Source organism: Amblyomma mixtum, chromosome 2 (genome assembly GCF_055824585.1).
Source record: "Amblyomma mixtum isolate Tamu chromosome 2, ASM5582458v1, whole genome shotgun sequence".
In the NCBI taxonomy this organism is placed as follows: Eukaryota; Metazoa; Arthropoda; class Arachnida; order Ixodida; family Ixodidae; genus Amblyomma; species Amblyomma mixtum.
The window spans coordinates 247,857,244-247,871,697 of NC_143013.1; the positions used below are offsets into that span (position 1 = coordinate 247,857,244).

The following is a 14,454-nucleotide window of genomic DNA, read 5'->3' on the forward strand; positions in this document are numbered from 1 at the left end:
TTTAGGAGGCGTTTTGGCGCCAAAAAGGGAGACTTGGGCAGGGACTCTTGGTGGAGATTCGGAATCGCGAGAGACGGACAGGGTCTAGCTTTGAGCTGGCCACGTTCCGAAGGATGAGGAGCCGCTACGCGTAGCGCGAGTTAAGCCGGTCAGGCAGGACAGGGTTTCGTAGGGGCGAGCTCTGGCCTGGCGCTCCGATCGTCCTGAATGCTAGCGACCACCCTGGTCGGTGTGTATAATTGTAAATATTTGTAAATAAACCCAGCTTTACATTTCTGCAAAGAAGTTCAACTACGTCTCATCTCCCTCCTGCAACGTGTCGCGCCCAAACGGACCCCCATCTCCACCACCACCGAAGAGGAGGACCTGAACTCGTGTCTGTAAGGGCGTAAGTTATTGCCACGGCAGACCCGGAAAGTGACGTCAAAGAAAGAATGGGAAAATTAAGAGTTGTGGTCACTTAGAAGGTGGTGGTGGTGAAAACATTTCATGAAATAGAATTTGGGAGCCGCACAGTGACCCCGCTGCATGGTCGGCGTCCCTAGTCCGGGACACCGCATGACGAGGCCCCGTCTCTCGCCCGTTTCACCAGAGCCCTTTGGGACTGAAGCGAGGAGCAGTTGAGGAGGGCAGTCTCCCATGCCTCTCGGGAAGGGGTAGGGGAAGGGGGGAGGTGGGGATTTTGAGTACATGCCCACACCATGTGGAAGATATCACAGGTTTCCTCACAGTGCGAGCATCGCCCATCCGTGTTAGGATCGTAATGTTTTACGATTGCAGGACAGAGTAGAGTACCTGTCTGCAGGCGCCTTAAAGTTCGCGCCTCCGTCTTACTCAGTCCCTTTGCAGGGGCCGGGAAAAGGCGGTGGTTGTCGCTATAATGCGTTATTATTTGCTTGAAACGCAGCAGCGGCTGGTTAGTCTCCGAGCCAGAAGAGCAAGGATGAGGAGCCCGGAGAATTAGCGTTCGGGCATCCGCGTCAGCGGCCTCATTACCTTGTAAGCCCTGGTGGCCAGGAGCCCGAATGATTTTTTTCGGGGTTGGATCAGTGGCAGTCCGTCTTAGAATTCAAGCAGCTAAGGGGGAGATCTCTCCTGCCAAGTAATGATGACATTATTTTCGGGAGTCCGTGATAATGATTCCCGAATTGGCGTGGGCGGCAGCAAGCGCTTCCTCGGCTCGCATTGAATTCGGGGCTCGAAAGGAGAGTCCATCACCGTGCATTTCCTGGTGAACGACCGCGGCCGTGTAAAATCCCGTGGGCGATGGCCCTGCTACGTCTACATAATATACGCCGGGTCGGGAGCCGTGTTGTCTATCAAGAGCCCGAGCCCGCGCTTGTCGTCTGTTTTCGTGCATGCCGGTGTCCATGTTACGGGGGAGCGGGGAGACCCAGAGCATATGGCGCCACAGTATTGGGATACGCTCCGCCTCCTCTGGAGTGCAGTCGTGTTGGATGTGTAAGCGGTTTAGCAGGCGGCGCCCACTGGCCGTCTGCATGAGCCGCGTGTATTGGTTCGCGTGTATTGGACTGTGGCCGTATTGCAGCGACTATAGAACAATGCAAAAATATGTTGTCCCATTTCACGAAATACCATTAATAGCTTTCTAATGAAGGAGTACTGAGAAATCATTCCTCGTTGCAGCTTCATTTCAGCAGTGCCCTGAACAAGCTTAGCACTATAGGGGCCTGCACGAATACTGTTATGTGGCAGCTCGCAAGAACGCATGAGCGGAATTCAGAATTGTGTGATTCTCGTCCTCAACCATTGGGTGACATTTGCACAGTGTAGTACAGCGCCTTCATGTTAGTGGCATTCAAATTCTGAAGCCGTGTACGCGTCGTTTGCAAACAGTCACGAGCTGATAATGGCTTATCCAGGATGGCCGCGTACTAAAAGCATGATTCGTCACTATGAATCTACACCAACCAGCCCAATCTGCAGTTCTTCTAAAAGCATGATTCGTGGCGCTTCTTTCTGAGACGAATTATATAAAATCAATAAAACCAAAATTTTACATCCATTTGGGACAGAACAGCCTTACCTCCAAGCAGTGTTCGAGCATAAATAGTGGCTATACTCCCGAAAAACATGCACCGTCAGAATAAAAATGAGCCATCTGAACGTGATGAACTACAAACGAACTAAACTGTCACGTGGGACGCGTTCATGTTATATCGGGCACCGGACCATCATACTTGAGTGTCTGCCATGTTGTTTGCTAAAAATACAGGTTTCCCATGCCTTCAAAGCGAACTCAGCTTTTGCCTGTTCGCAAGCAGCGTTTCGTATGCCTTTTTCTCGAACGCAGCGGCTAAATAAAACACGAAAAGCCAAAAAAGATTCAAGCATGACGACAACTGTGATTCTATTCCGTTTTCTCCCCTCTCAGAGCAGTTTGTCGCCATTTCACCGAAAAGAAAGCCACCGCATTATCAAGTTCTTAAACACTGGAGCCTGTATGCCAGGTATTACGCATATGCTGCAGCAGGTTTGCACAAGTTAGCTCTACATTCGCAGCTAAAATAGCTCAGTTATTGCTTCGACATGGCTTTTAAGTATCCTGCTATGAACTTATCACTTCTGCTCATTATCTCATCTATTACGATGTGTATGGTGGTCGCCTGTCATTCAAAAATATCTTTCATTACTACATAGCTTGTGCTCATATTAACGAAATGTTTTCGTGTTTTTCCACTGGTGTAGACAAATCAGCCTCATTTTGTTTATTGAAATCAAGAATAGAGAGAAGCAATGTACAAGCAGACGGTTTAATGTAACGTATTCTCTGTCTGGCGAGACAAAGTCTTTGCATTTTAATCGTGGTGAAGGAAATCTAGCACAGACGGGTACTCATGGACGGGTCAGTGTCGTGCTCTGAAACAGAGCTTTTGAATTCTTTGCGCAACAATGCCCACGTAATACGTCGTATTGCCGCAATATCTCACGGGTGCTTTCGCAATTATCTTTTGGGATAGTGCACCGGACCAATTTGATCACTGATTGCATTTTCGCGTTTGTTACGATTGTCACGTTCACAACTTAAAAGGGTTCGTCGAGTACATACATATTGAAGACGGAATCCTCCGCACCGCTTTCCTTTTTTGACCCGAGGGCTTCGCCAGCTTCTTGGTGCTTCATTTACAACTATTTCGCTGCCGTTGGCCTGTGTAGTCCTTACAGTGGTGAGATCTTCGGCGAAGCCTGTGAATAAACGTCTGAGTGCGTACAACTTACATTCTTTCTTCTCCTCAACACGAATGCTTCACGTGGACACTCACGTGAACGAGAACTTTTTGCTTCCAAGCTACCTGCTACCTAACACTCAGGAACACTCTGATGCATGCACGAGTCAGTCGTATATGCGTTCTGAAAACAGTTGCTAATTCAACAGTTGGCTCATCATCCCCACCGAAGGCACTATAGTGAGCGGAACTCTCTCGCACTATAGTGAGCGGAACTCTCTCTGTCTACAAATTGATATTATTATAAGCAATTGTGACACTATTTCAATGCTTTGGGCCAGCAATATCCATTTTACACTCATGAATTCATGATTTCAAATGTCAAAATATAAACAATGAACAATGCAATCGAGGTGCAGTGACAGGAGTCGAATAATATAGCCCTGAGATAAAGGCAAGAGCTTCAGTGACTACATCGTTTCATCGCTGCATTGCAGAAAGAATTCACGGACGCAACAAGTGTCTCACAGTTAAATGATTAGGACTCCTCCGCCCAGTGAAAACCGTTGATTACTAGGCGCAAGGAAAGGTTATTTTGATCCAGAAGAAACTCCTTAGAACAAGGCACCATTTCTCTGCAGCACACACGCTCTCGCGCATTGCTCACAACTTCCCCTCCGTAGTGTGGAGAACAAAAACGAAAATTTTGTATCATCTGGCCGGTTCCATCAGGTGCATTCAGGCGCATCGAATCGCTTTGCTTATTGCAGATCCGTGCTTGCATCCTCCTGGCTCTTGCCACCAGCGTCTTCGCTGGTTACACCGGCTACGGCCTGGGATACGGCTACGGCACCGGCTATGGCCTTCCACATTACGGGTATAGCTACACTGACTTCGCCCCCTCTGCCACCCTTGCCCACGCTGCCCCAGCTGTTCCTGCCGTCGCCACCTACGTCGCTGCTCCAGGCGTAGCCGCGTGCGCTCCCGAAGCTGTCACCACCACCACTGTCCACCACGCCACAGCTTTGACCACCGTTGCTCATGCTGCTCCAGCCGTCGCTGCTTAGCACGCTGCCCCAGTCTACAATTACGGTGTTGGCACTGTTGTCTATGGAGCCGGCCACAACGGTTACGGCCATGGCCTCCTCGGTTACGGCCTGAACTACGGCTATGGTCTTGGCTATCGCTTCCACTATGGCGCCCTGCTGCGCAAAAAAGAGTTTAAGCACTTAGCGTATTTGCGAAACTCCAGTTTATCGTTTTTCATGGCTCCTCGTGTCCAGTAAAAGAGGACTGAAACACGCTGAATTTAACTGTTTTATTTTTAAAAAACTATTTTGTTCGAAATCTGCTTTTCTTTCGGCTCAGCTCTGAGCTAATCTTTTTCTAATGGTAACTGCATATACTTTACTCAATGCTCTTGCTCATCAGTGCTGTTGAAATAGTATTGATAGACCTTTTTTCTTTCTTACAGAAACTCTCCGTCCGGGATCGACTCCTCCTGCAAGCGTCTGCGCCGAAATTTGGTGCTGTGCCTTTTAACTTCGTACCGACAATGGAGCGAAATTATATTGAAGAATAAACGGTTTCACAGAATTCATTGACCCAATTCTTTTAGCTTTCCATTTTCTATCTGACATAGGTGCCATGTTTAGTGCGGGGGCTTTAGGAGGTGCATTGATGAAGAGAACTGTTCAGCGTGGGCGTCTCTGTGAAGCCGGCTGAGTTCTCGCTCACCAGCTCAAACCTCTCTGCTACACGTGCCACCTGCCACGGACTAGAACGAAACACCGCTGTAATGAAGCATCGGCTATGATGAAATGCATGTTATAATTAAACACGGGTGCCAGAAACTTGGTAAGAACTCTTCAGTGGCACGTTGTAGTGGTTAGATTTTATTTGTAATAGTGACTTAGAGAAGTTACAAGTATCCGTAGTGGTCTTAGTGATACAGTTCATGATCTTGGCTGCAGATTTACAGCGCAAAAGAAGAGGACATAGAGAAAAACGTTCTCGCATTTCCTCTCACTGGATCCAATAGATCGCCCTGAATTTTTTTAATTCCGCGTGGAGTAGAACTACAACAAAGGGTAGAGTGCACATCAACGTACAGTCGTTGTGTTTGAGAGGGTACAAAGAAAACTCGATCTTCAGCTGTATGACGAACAATAAAAAAGTTCTCCCTAGGTAATGGCTGTCAAAATGTAGCGAAGGCGTAAGTTCATTAGCACTGCAGACCCGGAACGTGACGTCAAAGTAGTAATGGGAAAATTAAGAGTCGTGGTCACTTAGAAGTCGAACACAGGTTATGAATAACTGTTTGCTCATAGCGATATAATAGCGCAGATTAAGACAGGACACACGAAGAAGACACGAACAACACGAGCGCTAACTTCCAACAAAATTTTTATTACACACATGCAACATATTTAACACCAAAACCACGTCATCACCTGTGCTATCAGTAACGTTGTCTGAGAAATGATAGCTCCTTATCCGATAAAAAGATAGAAGGAGTGCTTATACATGTCTCTCTCGAAGAATTTATCTTCTCTGCTTCAATTATTAACCGCGTAAGCATGTCCCTACTTTTTGCAAGGACAGCAGTTTTCTCAAAAAATGGTTTGCATGCTTTTGATTCGCATAAATGAATATGATCAACAAGTGATTTCTCTTTGCCGTTCTTGATGTCGCGTGCGTGTTCCATTAATCGTTGATTGAGGCATCTCCCCGTCTGGCCGATGTAATGGCCCCCGCATGATAACGGTATTTTATACACGACACCTTCAATGCATGGCACGTACGGCTTCTGATGACGAGTTGTGCATCCACGTAGGATGCACAACTCGTCATCAGAAGCCGTACGTGCCATGCATTGAAGGTGTCGTGTATAAAATACCGTTATCATGCGGGGGCCATTACATCGGCCAGACGGGGAGATGCCTCAATCAACGATTAATGGAACACGCACGCGACATCAAGAACGGCAAAGAGAAATCACTTGTTGATCATATTCATTTATGCGAATCAAAAGCATGCAAACCATTTTTTGAGAAAACTGCTGTCCTTGCAAAAAGTAGGGACATGCTTACGCGGTTAATAATTGAAGCAGAGAAGATAAATTCTTCGAGAGAGACATGTATAAGCACTCCTTCTATCTTTTTATCGGATAAGGAGCTATCATTTCTCAGACAACGTTACTGATAGCACAGGTGATGACGTGGTTTTGGTGTTAAATATGTTGCATGTGTGTAATAAATATTTTGTTGGAAGTTAGCGCTCGTGTTGTTCGTGTCTTCTTCGTGTGTCCTGTCTTAATCTGCGCTATTATATCGCTATGATCATGCACCAACAAGCCCAAAAAGCTACGCTTTTGAACTGTTTGCTGGTGTTCTTTAAAGGAAAGGTCAAGAAAAATGTCTCACTTTCCCGCATGCATGGAGCCGAAAGCAAGGTATTAACAAACCTCCTAATGAGCGAAAAATCGCAGGGGCCGATTAAAATGAAGTAAAGTGATCTAAATTTAAAGACAAAACAGAGTGCGGTACACATGAAATACAAGTAAGAATCTAAGGTGTAGTTCAGCGAGAATGTGACATTCGGCAGTGCACTGCTTACATCAGACAAAAAAGTGGCCGCTGCAAAGGCCGCTGGGGCCCTGGACTGAGGGCTCCACCTACTCTTCGATAAAGAACACTTGTTGTACAATAAAGGTTTTCATTCATTCATTCATTCATTCGGCAGTGCATGTGCGCAGGGGGATGTCAAGTGACTAGACTGCTCACTTGGCCCAGACACCATGTACGACGTCCAGAAACAACATTTCTTGAAGAATGATGAACGTTCCTATGAGTTCAGGGAGCAAAAAAAAATATAGGCCTGTGTGTCGACCACTAACTCAGGTAGCAGGTAACAAGCTCACAGGATTATGCGGTTTCGCATGACACATAAAAAGTTCATTTCACAATCGAGCGCTTTAGGACTGAAAAGATTAACTTTTCCAATGGACTGATCTATCTCAATACATCGGAAATACGTATGAGCGTAGAAAACACCTTAATGCAGCTCGTCAGCGTGGCAATATTCACGTCGTAGAAGTTAGCGAGTAATAACAAGCAAAACTAATATAAATGTAATATAAAGGTATAAGCTAAGGTGCAGAGGGAACGGGACTATATTTTATATATAGGGTAAAGCGCGCAAGCTGCAGCTACGAGGTGCACTCAGAAATTCTGCGCGCTTAAGATATAGAATTGCCACGTGATTTTTTTTTGTCTTCTCCGCAATGTTTCTAGGTCGATCGAATGTTTCAGATTTCCTTTCCAATTAAGCATGCACCCTTGACATGTGCAGTTGATGTGAAGGCAATGATGATGTTCTCGAATGGTCAGGCCAGAATAATCGTGGTATGGTTGGTTGGTTGATGGGGTTTAACGTCCCAAAGCGACTAAGGCTATGAGAGACGCCGTAGTGGAGGGCTCCGGAAATTTCGACCACCTGGGGTTCTTTAACGTGCACTGACATCGCACAGTACACGGGCCTCGAATTTCTCCTCCAAAGAAATTCAGCCGCCGCGGCCGGGATCGAACCCGCGTCTTTCGGGACAGCAGCCGAGCACCATAGCCGCTGAGCCACCGCGGCGGCAATCGTGGTATGCCATTCTCGTAGTTTAGAAGAACTTCTTGTTGGGCAAGTTGGTGCATTGCTTTGAAGGAACCGAGTTGCGCTATAAAAAAGACAGCCACAAGAAAAAGCCAGAGACAGACAGATGCCATTCTCACTATCGCGGTTATATCCAGTGACTTGGTGAGCTTAAGTAACATTTCTAGAATTAATCTCAGTTTAGGACACTGATTTTCGAATGGATCGAGAAGTTCGAAAGCGGGCTGTTAGAAAGCAGACCTGATGAACGCGGTGGGCGTCCCTGATCATTAACAATTTTCCCAAGATTCCTGTCACAGAGAAATTTTAATGCAAGAACTGCAAAGAGCTGTAAAAAAGGCCTTTAGATTCATTCACTTTCCCAAAAACTTCAATCTTAAGCATCCTTATAAAATGATCAGAGCACAGGCATTCCTGTCTGTTCAAACCTGGAAAACCGACTGATCAAGCTCATTATAGCTACGGTCCTTTTCGTTTCTGTTTTCTGTTACCGTGCAAACCACGAAGTGACCGAAAAAATGTACCCGCTGATGCAGCGTCGTTTTTAAAAATGCATCATGAAACCAAGACGCAGACAATCGTGAATAACCAGAAGAAAACCACCCATTCCCGCAGACCCGCCGATTCAAGTCAGCAATTAGGATGATGTTCGTTCTTTTCTTCAGGCAAGACAGAGAAGATTTTTGCTGCTATCTTCTTCATTGACAACAAAGCTTTCACTATCAACATTTAGCGCAGACTGAGGGAGGTTTTTCAAAATGCCAACGACACTCGTCGTGGCTTAGCGCCATAATTATTTTCGCTTTACACGCCAAAATGGGGGCGTGGGCACTTGCCCTCACACACCACGCTATAGCAGCCTAAGCTTCATGGAATCCTGTGGCATCCAATTGCTCAAGCCACTAATTATTTCTTCGGGCTCCGACTTTCATTACCTTTACAATCATCAGCTTAGTTTAAAGCTGTGTAATGACATAGGTTATGCAAATGCCGTCATGGGTAGGGAATTCAGAACTTATTAAACAATGGTCTGAAATCATATAATGAACAATAAATATATCGCACACCGACATACATTGAACTTTGCTGCTGACAGGGCGAGAAAAATTCAGGGGCACTTTGACTGCCTAAAGTGCGTAGAGGCGAAAGAGTTTTCCGCACCACTTTTTTTTATTTTTATTTATTTATAGATACTGCGATCTTGTACAGATCATAGCAGGGTGGGACAAAACAAAATACAAGCATATAAACACACACAAATTCACAACATTTACAGGCACTTTTCAAACAGAAGTAAAGAATTTTGATTCTTGAAGAATTTTGACTGCTTCTGTGGCACTGGTGGCGTCACATGTAATTGAGCACTAATTACTAAGTGACGACAAATCACTAATTAATGGTTAATTACTGATTAATGCCTGAATGCTAATTAAATGATAATTAATGACGCTTAAACTTCGCCTTTAGTAATGGAACGCGACAGCGTGTTGTAGCGCTGCCAGGGAGTCCACGGAACGCCACCACCCGTTCGGCGCGTTGTCTTGCCGTTTGAACGCAACGCTTTTTGAGGAAAGGAAATGGCGCAGTAATTCTCTGTCATCTGGGTGGACACCTGAACCGCACTGTAGAGGAAGGGAAGAAGTGGAGTGAAAGAAGAACGACAAAGATGGCCTGTAATGAAGGAAATGAAACTTGTATTTGAGGAAAGGAAGTGACGCAGTAACTGTCTCACATATCTCGGTGGGGGGGGGGGGGGGGGGGGTGTACTTTTTTTTACCTAAAGTGCGGTCACTGATGTCTGGTTAAGATGTTAAGCTTCGCCTCTAAGAGTGGAACGCGACAGCGTCTTGCAACGCTGCCAGGGAGTCCATAGAACGCCATCGCCCATTCGGTTCTACGCCTCACTCGTCGGTAAATTGGTTTTTGAGGAAAGGAAATGTATCTGTCTCTCATATCTCGGTGGACACCTAAACCTCGCCGGAAGAGAAAGGAGGAGGATGGCAGTGAGCGAAGGCACCGTATTCACTAGACGCGCCTTTGTTCATTCCAAACCATCGAGCTGGCATGGCGGAGTGGATTGCATGCTCGTCTCGCACTCCGAAGACCGGGGTTCGATTCCCGAGCTCGACCAATTTCCTACTCGGTTTTATTTATTTATATGGCCTGACTAGAAAAGATAATTAGGCTAATTGGGTAATTAAGCAATTAACTAAACTCAGTCCCAGTTACTTGGAGCATCACTATATGATCCCTTCAATTGGTTGCATGGTTACTATTGATTGTAAAACATTTTATTCGCCGGGAAGAGCTTGGCAAGAGGTCGCGTTAAGTGGTCGAGAGTACATAGCCCTCGACGACTTTGTCAGCCCACTCCACCGCCAAAACTTGCGTTCTGGGGTCAGAGCTAGCCAGCACGGTCTCCCACCGCTCGAGAGAAGGAGCTGTAACTAGATCACCCGGAGGTGGCTCTATTTTGCAGTCCCACAGGATGTGATCGTAGGTAGCACGTTGGCCACAGTGTTTGCAGTTTGGGTTGTAAAGATCTGGATAAATGCGCGCGAGGAGTGATGGGGTGCGTATCGATCTCGTCTGTAGACGACGCCACGTAACCTCTTGTTCTTTACTAAGTCTTTTGTCTGGAGGGGGGAAAATTCTCCTCTCTAGTTTAAAATGATTGGTGAGATCATGATATGTGATCATGGAGTCCTTCGTGAAATTCAGGGAGCCAGACTCATCCACTGCCCGGTCGACGAAACCTCGGGCTTTATTGTGGGCTGCCTCGTTCCCCGGATTCCCCGAATGGGCTGGGACCCATATCAATTCGGAATAATTTGGTGAGAATTTGGTTGCGTTAAGGACTGAGTTTAGTTAATTGCTTAATTACCCAATTAGCCTAATTATCTTTTCTAGTCAGGCCATATAAATAAAGCCAAAGTACAATTGGCCCCGCTTGAAATTGGCGCACTGTGACGTCACGACAGTTTCGACCAACTGAAAAGCGTGACATTTCTGTCGACAACTGCTGCCTACAACGATGAGACATTAACGGCTTTCGCCTTAATACTGATTGAAATGTTTCCGAACTGCTATTTCGTCGTCAAATGTCTAGGGGTAGCCTACAAGTGGAGTAGATTTGTAAGAGGGAGTAATTCTGCATCGTTGTCCAATCAAGAGCAACCGTAGAGCTACAAAGCAAAGCTATACAGCTGCCATAGATTCTTCGTTGGTTTATTTGGTTTTAACGTCCGAAGGCAGCTGAGGCTATGAGAGACGCCTTATGAAGGGCTCCGGAAATTTCGACCACCTGGGGTTCTTTTACGTGCAATGACATCGCACAGCACACGGGCCTCTAGAATTTCGCCTTCATCGAAATTCAGCCACCGCGGCCGGGATCGAACCCGCGTCTTTCGGGTCAGCAGCCGAGCGCCGTAACCACTGAGCCACCGCGGCGGGGCATAGATTCTTCGTGTTTAATAAAATATTCGCCCTGGTCCGGTTCTCGGTCCTTCATTACTTTGTCGCCCGAAGTCAGCGGTGTTTTTCATCTTTTATACTGATATTGTTAAAGCCAAGAGAAGAGGTAACAAGGGGTAAAGTTTTGAAGAGCCGTAATTAAAATAAATCTAAACTATTAACCACGAACCTCGAGCTGTACTCGTCATGCGAGGTTAACCAATATCGCCATTGACGAGCCAGGCCAGATGTTGATCCGCTCCCACCGCCGCACACGAGCTTCGGTCGGCAATTACGTTGGACGCAATTTTCAACACTTTAGAGTGGTAACTCACAATGTAAAATGTGTTTTGCGTCTTTAGCGCGTGTTTAAGTCTTGAGAACCGTCATTTTCGAAAAACGACGCCATAACATGTGGCGCTTTTTTACGTATCCATTGTACTAAGTTGAGAAGAACATCCCTTATGATAGCGGCAAACCACTAAACAGTGTTCGGAAATGCAGAAACAAGGAACATTGCTTCTAGCCTACCACGTGGAAAAAGCTAAAATTTGAACACCCAGTACCCTATCGGAACAAACGCAGTTTGCCACATCACTACCAATGCCGTGTTTGATCGAGAAGTCGCCGTGCGAATGGGTGATGATTTATGTATCGAGATCCACTTTCCTCTAACACTGCGTCAGCATTCAAGGTTGAGGTGCGGTATTCGATTAGAGTTCGGGGCACGGAGTAGCCTGCAGCAGTGAGGCAGTTTACGATGACGGGCGGAATAACAAGTTCACAGAAATTCCAACTGGTCAATTATTTCAGCAAATGTTTCCTTTAGCTGCTCACGTGCGCACAGCAAGACACTTTCGGTATAAAAGGGCCCGAGAACTGAGCTCAGTCAGCAGTCGGCTCAACAGCAGCTCAACGTCATCATGGTAAGCAACAAAAACTTTTTAATGCTTGCGAAGGAAAATGGGAAATTTGTTCACATCTCTGATTGCGCTAGAAACTCCCACGAGTACCATGAAATGCGTTTGATTATATCCAAAGTTCCGTTCTAACCGCTAAATGCAACAGCGCCTAGTAGCCACATTCATTTGGAGATGTGGCGCACTTAATTTATTCGCCGTTCCCGGTGAGAATGAGTCCAAGAGGAAGAGTATTATGATAACATATTTACCTCTCAGTACCGGAGAGATATCAACACAAAGAGAGGTTCCTCACGTCCGCGCTCTGTGAGCTGTGTGTTGCGTAGCTACGCTGAACTACGCAACATCGCTAAAGCTAAACGGCAGCATATAGTCTGAAAGTTCTCTAATTAAAGAAGTAGTTGAAAATCGTTATTATGAACCCATTTTTCTTTTTCCAGATCCGTGCTTGCGTCCTCCTGGCTCTTGCCACCAGCGCTCTCGCTGGCTACACCGGCTACGGCCTTGGCTATGGTGGCCTCGGCTACGGCCTTGGCTATGGTGGCCTCGGCTACGGCCTTGGCTATGGTGGCCTCGGCTACGGCCTTGGCTACGCTGGCTACGCTCCATCTGTGGCCACCGTTGCCCACGCCCCAGCCGTCGCCACTGTCGCCCATGCTGCCCCAGCCGTCGCCACTTACGCCGCCCCAGCTGTGACCACCGTCGCTCACGCTGCCCCAGCCGTGGCTAGCTACGCCGTGGCCCCAGCTGTGACTCGCGTCGCCGCCTACCACGCCGCCCCAGCTGTCGCCACCTACGCTGCTGCTCCAGCTGTCGCCACCGTTGCTCACGCTGCTCCAGTCGCCACCTACGCCGCTGCCCCAGTCGCCACCTACGCTGCTGCCCCAGCTGTCGCTGCCTACCACGCCGCCCCAGCTGTTGCCACCACCACCGTCCACCACGCCCCAGCTGTGGCCACCGTTGCCCACGCTGCTCCAGCCGTCGCTGCCTACCACGCCGCCCCAGTCTACGGCTACGGTGTTGGCACTCTCGGCTACGGTGCCGGCCACTACGGTTTCGGCCACGGTCTCCTCGGCTACGGCCTGAACTACGGCTATGGCCTCGGCTCTCCCTTCCACTACGGCGCTCTTCTCCGCAAGAAGAAGTGTGAGTATAACAATAGTTATTAGGCGCTGTATTCAAGTCTAGCGAACAAAATACTTCAACGTCATCACTGCATGAGAAACTCAGGCGTTCTACATGGCGAAGCTCAAAATACTTCAGACCATTTGAAGACTGCACGCCATGTTGACGAGTCTATTAAGGTTTGACGCCCTCGTAGAGGCGAAAGAAGTCTTTGTTTGCCAAAGGTTTTTTACCCATGCAATTAGTGAAAATGACAACTGCATTTAAGTTTTGGCTTTTGAGTGTACCTCATTTTTGCATACCAGGAATGCTTTCGATGTCTGTTGTCTCTAATACTACTTTTTGGGTATCCTTTTTTTTCAGAAATTTTCCAGCTGCAGCTCATTGGATTCACAAGAACACAACTCATGGCTGCCGACTGCCTCCGTGCGTGAGCTTCACGCAAAGCGTAGTTGGAGAAATAAAAACTGATTCTAAAACGCTAAATTTCTTTGCTCAAAGTTTTTTCATTAGTATTAGGCCTGAATTCTCATCGCTATTTTTACGCAAGTCGTTTCTTCATTCCACTCTTTTCTGTTGCTGGTTGTCATGAGTCTTGAAAGGTGGCTTTCTCTTGATACGACATTGACGGCCGGTAAAACCGTAAGGCTGAGTTGTGGCGGACGTGCACAAAAATTGCATTTTTGGGTTTCTTGTACGTAAAAAGAGACAACGACAGCCACGCTCTTGTAACATTGTTTTCACTCTCCCCGTCTCCATCAAAATCTATCGTGTGTTGAAAAAAAAACATTTTTTTCCTCAGGGCGGTGGACATCGGAACGCCGATGGCAGCCTCACTTGCCGCCCTTCGTGAGGCTCCTGAGTTCGTCTACTATTTTCTTTGATGACACCGCGCGGCGACAACTTAAGACGCGAAGTTGACTGTTAATTGTGTCTATAAATAAAAACAACGAGAAAGAAAAAAATCCATTATTCCCCGAAATGAGGATAATACGGGTGTCCCTGAATCTTGACAGTTATCTTTATATTTCACCTAACAGAGACGCAAGTATACTTTAAGGTGTGAAAAAAGGAGCACTCGGCAACTCAAACTGCCATAAAATCTA

At 46.9% G+C, this 14,454-nt stretch overlaps 1 protein-coding gene across 1 annotated transcript in view; it reads left to right on the forward strand.

The window, feature by feature from the left end:
- Positions 1 to 13,392, forward strand: part of LOC149363368 (uncharacterized) — a 31,644-nt gene extending 18,252 nt beyond the window's left edge. The window contains exons 4-5 of the mRNA XM_089568490.1: positions 3,994 to 4,222; positions 12,664 to 13,392. Coding sequence (XP_089424616.1) covers positions 3,994 to 4,222; positions 12,664 to 13,392 — 958 coding nt within the window. The remainder of the gene's footprint in view (positions 1 to 3,993; positions 4,223 to 12,663) is intronic.
- Positions 13,393 to 14,454: the final 1,062 nt, after the last annotated feature.